The 4,195-nt window shown below is 40.3% G+C and overlaps 1 protein-coding gene across 1 annotated transcript; it reads right to left on the bottom strand.

The window, feature by feature from the left end:
- Nucleotides 1–3,791, bottom strand: LOC105618988 (wiskott-Aldrich syndrome protein family member 3). Its single transcript, XM_012200519.1, has 8 exons — nucleotides 3,518–3,791; nucleotides 3,241–3,394; nucleotides 3,046–3,160; nucleotides 2,738–2,770; nucleotides 1,411–1,709; nucleotides 907–1,217; nucleotides 318–737; nucleotides 1–182 (listed from the first exon to the last, which is right to left on the bottom strand). The coding sequence occupies exons 1-8, from the start codon at nucleotides 3,789–3,791 to the stop codon at nucleotides 1–3; spliced, it is 1,788 nt and encodes a 595-aa protein (XP_012055909.1).
- Between the last annotated feature and the right edge of the window lie 404 nt (nucleotides 3,792–4,195).

Consider the following 4,195-nt stretch of genomic DNA (forward strand, 5'->3'; position numbering starts at 1 on the left):
TCACGCCAGATTACTCTCCTGCTCGCCCCATCCTTCGCTATCGCATTCGCTCTCTGATGCCGAGTCGCTGTCACTGAACTCAACGGCGACGCGACGCGCCAGAATGGATGCGACGTCGTTGAGTGCATTCACGCGCTCCACCTCTTTCTGTTCAATCTTCTCTACCTTGCGTAGTTTTATGCCTGAGAAATAATTATCTCGGATAAAATAATGTTACTTTTAATTAAAGTAGAATTACTCTGAGATTTTCCAAAATGTTTCTAAGCTTTATTTTTTTTTGAGTTATTTAAAAATCACAAAATATAGGTATAATTTACCATCACGAATCGCCTTGAGCAAATCATTTCGCGGGTCGACCAATGGGATATTCGGGTTGACCGGTTTCCTTAGTTGGCCGTCTACAATGCTCTTTAGAGGCTTTAGTTTCGGCGGATTGGTCGCAATCATCTTCGCGATATCGCCATTTGTTAGCGGCAACGGTGCTATAGGTCCATTAACGACCGGTGGAGGAGGCGGCGGTGGTGGAGGTGGCGGGATGTTGCATGGAGGTGAGATGGGTCTTGGTGGAGTGGGATCTGGGGTGGGAGGAGGTGGTGGAAGATCCTGAGGTGCTGGATCTGTCTCATCCGTACCCAATTGACCTGAATGGTTCGGTGGCGTCGGTGTCGAACGTTGACTTGGTAGAGGACTATCCGATCGACTTCCGCTCCTGTTCAGCAAGTGCGGCGGTATGGAACCTGAAATATTGACAATAAGTTGTATAAAATAAGTTGTTACATTCCTTATTTTTTAAAAATAATTAAAAATAATTGTAATATATATTAATAATTATTTTATATGTTGAGAAGAGAGATGGTGTCTCAAATAATTATGCTGTAAATTAAAAATAATAATTAACAAATATACCGTTCATGGAAGGAGGAGACATGGTTTCTCCTGGTGGCGGAGGTGGTGGCGGCAGGGTATCCCTGCCGGTGCTCATGGATCTTCCCCTAGTTGGAGTGTTGTTAGCGGATGCCACTGTGGGCGTGGAATTGCTGGAAGCGTTACTCGGCGGCGCCGGTGGCGGTTGTGATGGCCGTGATCTACCACTCCGACTCGGAGTACTCTGACCACCAGGACTCTGATACGCATCGCTACCGATCGGTGCCTGACCAGAGGCGTAATGCGAACCGTATGGATTCTCATCGTAGCCCTGAGTCATATAGTTCGTTCCCCTGTAACGAGAGAAAATTGTTAATTACGCATAAAAATATAAATCTGTAAATTCTACAGCGTAAAAGAAGTCCATAGTATTAGAAAAATAAAGTAAAAGCACTGAATGAAAAATATTCTGATTATTAATATATATTTTTGACTATCTATTATTTAGAATTATCAGTTATATTATTGCCATGTCGATATTTTCACCTGTAGTGATCGGAAGACGGCGGGCTGTACAGATGCTGTTCTTCTGGGGGGTAGCTTCGTCGCAATTCGATGCTGTTGGGCCTAGGTGGCCTGGGATCCGTCATTACCATTCCCAGTAACGCGTCATCGGGCTGCACGTTGTGTGGCGCCCTGTACTGCACCGCCTGCGTTGGCATGATATATTCGCCATGACCAACGGCCAGTTGCCGTTGTCGTTCCCTCGTATTATGTGGTTGCCTCACACGCTTCTTATGTCTGCCGCCACCTCCGCCGCCACCCTCATTCCGAGGCCTGTGCGGCTGTTTCGCGAAGAAAAAGGTAATTTAATATGTATGACATAAAAGAGACAACGAAACAAGGTGCATCGCATGTAAGTCAAGCACAATCGGTTTAATTCAAGAACATCCCGACGATTGATCCAGTGACTGGGGATATTTTTTAAGTAAATTTTAGAGTTGCAATTGAATAAAAAAAGAAGTTATTTTAAAGTTATTTAAAAACGATATCATCGTTTCTAAATCAATTTCAGAATTTACTGGATCAATAGTTAAGTAGGACATACATGTATATGTAAAAAAAAATAAAAGTGGAGCCCCATAAAATTATTACTTGTTAATTTTGCAACAAAAATTCATCGTCGTGAGAAATAAAGAGAAATATTCTTTTGTTCACGGCAACACTTTTATTTTCTAACACATGATAAAGTGGAGATGAGATAATCCTGAAATGAACGATGAGACGATCAAGATCGTGAAGATATCGATATCGATCGAAGATGAATCGGTGGATGATGAGTATAACGCATTTCTAAAAAGTACATTCAAAACTTGCATGAAAATTGCAAAGAACGACATTACATAAGTGATCCACAAAATGACGGTAGGTGTGAGAGATTTGTTTCGAGTATCAAAAAACATCAACTCAGTTTTCGGAAAGGATAGGAAGGGCTTCGAGTCAAGATCAGGCCCTGCGTAGATGGAATCTTTGCTCCCTTTCTTCTCGATCTCGTCATCAAGAAAGTCGACAAACTTAGGTTTCGAGGAAGGAAGGAAGTCTATTCGCATTCGATCTACGCAAAGTGATATGTCGCCACTGAGAAAACGTGGCTATTAGCATAACTACAAAACTTCGAGAAAGCGAGCATCTAGTATCAGTCTCTATATCAGCGCGCAAAAAGGTCGGTTAATGAAAGAAAAACCACAAAGAAGGGTGATTATGTGATGAGAGTGAAGTGGCGTTCGATCGATTCTGAAATACTATTGAATGTTTCGTAAGAGGGATAAGAGAGATTAAAAAGAAACTACAAAGATCCAAACCATCGACTTGCCTCTCTGAACGGTTCGGCATATTCAGACTCGCTCTACAACGAAGGGGACAGTAATTCAATAGTTAGAATCGCAGTATTAGACAGATTAAGTAATCATAAGAATCTAGTTTGGTCTATAAATTTGCGCACCTCGATAACTTCAAAGATCAAGAATCAATTAAACTTGATTGATTCATAAAAAGATTCAGAAAATGAGATGTGTATATACTTATACAGTATATTGATACAATATAATGAAACAGTATGTTAAATAATACAATAGCTATCGAGATGCGTTTTTAAATGCATTATCTTACAAGAATTCCTACCTTCTTTCCTCGATCATGTAGTTTCTTTTCCGTGTCTTTGAGCATTTCCTGACTCCACAAGTCAAAGAAGTAATTTGGATCGGTGTAGAACTTCAAACCATCCTTGCCATCCTCCCTGAAGTGAAGATAATAATTAATATCTCAGTTACCACATTAAATTATTTAAATAGATGAAAATTAACTGACGCTAATTACCTATAAATATTAAGCTTATCTAAGGGCGGTGGCGTGTCACATTGGTGATACGTTTCGAGCATTGCCGTCGGCATGGTGTCCCTAGAGACGACTTGCTGATCGAACACCACGGAACTCTTGAAGGCTTTCCTCATGTGTATATCTTGCAATGAGACTGCACAGAAAATAAGATCTCAACATCATTTAAATCTTCGTAATTTTATTATCTTTCTCTTTTATTTTTTATTTTAATTATTTCATATCATAATTAGCTGCGCGAATAGAAACAAGCACGTACCTTCCTCTACATTACTATCCAATTGGGTGACTTTAACGGCCAATCGATCTATCCTAGCCTGCAGGGAATTCGCTCGATCACTCAATCCGTGCGCTTCTCTCGCCAGCTCGCCGAAGAGATCCTCGGCGTGCCTCGATAGGCTAGATAGTTGTCTGATAGTGTTGGCCAAGGTCCCATTGGTAGCTGCCTCGAGTTCCGATGGCAGCGGGAAGTCCTCAGGGATAGTACCGCGTGCTACGTGCACAGGTTCCACTAATCGCTTCGGGAGCGGCATTTTCGACTTGCCGGCTTGTACCTCCTGATTCCTCTTCGCGGTAACTCACTCACCGCTCTCTCGAGACCTAAAATCATCCACAATTATCATCAGAAATCCATTATCAGAGCCCAAATGTCTTCGACAAATTACCAGAGTCTAAATATAATTCGATAATAATTATATGTATCGCTAGATAGGTAACTTCATAATATGATATAAGAAATTTCAAAAAAATTTTTATATCAATAAAGTAACATAAAAAATGTAATAATAATAAATATATTATCCAAGTACAAAGTTTTTGGACTATAGCAATAAAAAAACAAACATCTTATATAAAATGTTATATTTTATCTTTTAAAGTAAGTCCTTTATGACATCTTTATGCTTTATATGCATCTTTGATACAAAACCTCGAAACA

The sequence above is a fragment of the Atta cephalotes genome (assembly GCF_000143395.1).
Source record: "Atta cephalotes unplaced genomic scaffold scaffold00019, whole genome shotgun sequence".
Classification (NCBI taxonomy): Eukaryota; Metazoa; Arthropoda; class Insecta; order Hymenoptera; family Formicidae; genus Atta; species Atta cephalotes.

Bases quoted from the DNA above. Each gene is read 5' to 3' on its own strand.
- LOC105618988 (XM_012200519.1), bottom strand. From the start codon at position 3,791: ATGCCGCTCCCGAAGCGATTAGTGGAACCTGTGCACGTAGCACGCGGT. The intron at 738-906 runs GTATATTTGTTA...TCAATATTTCAG, and splicing joins GTCTCCTCCTTCCATGAACG to GTTCCATACCGCCGCACTTG. The intron at 183-317 runs GTAAATTATACC...ATTATTTCTCAG, and splicing joins GCTCAAGGCGATTCGTGATG to GCATAAAACTACGCAAGGTA.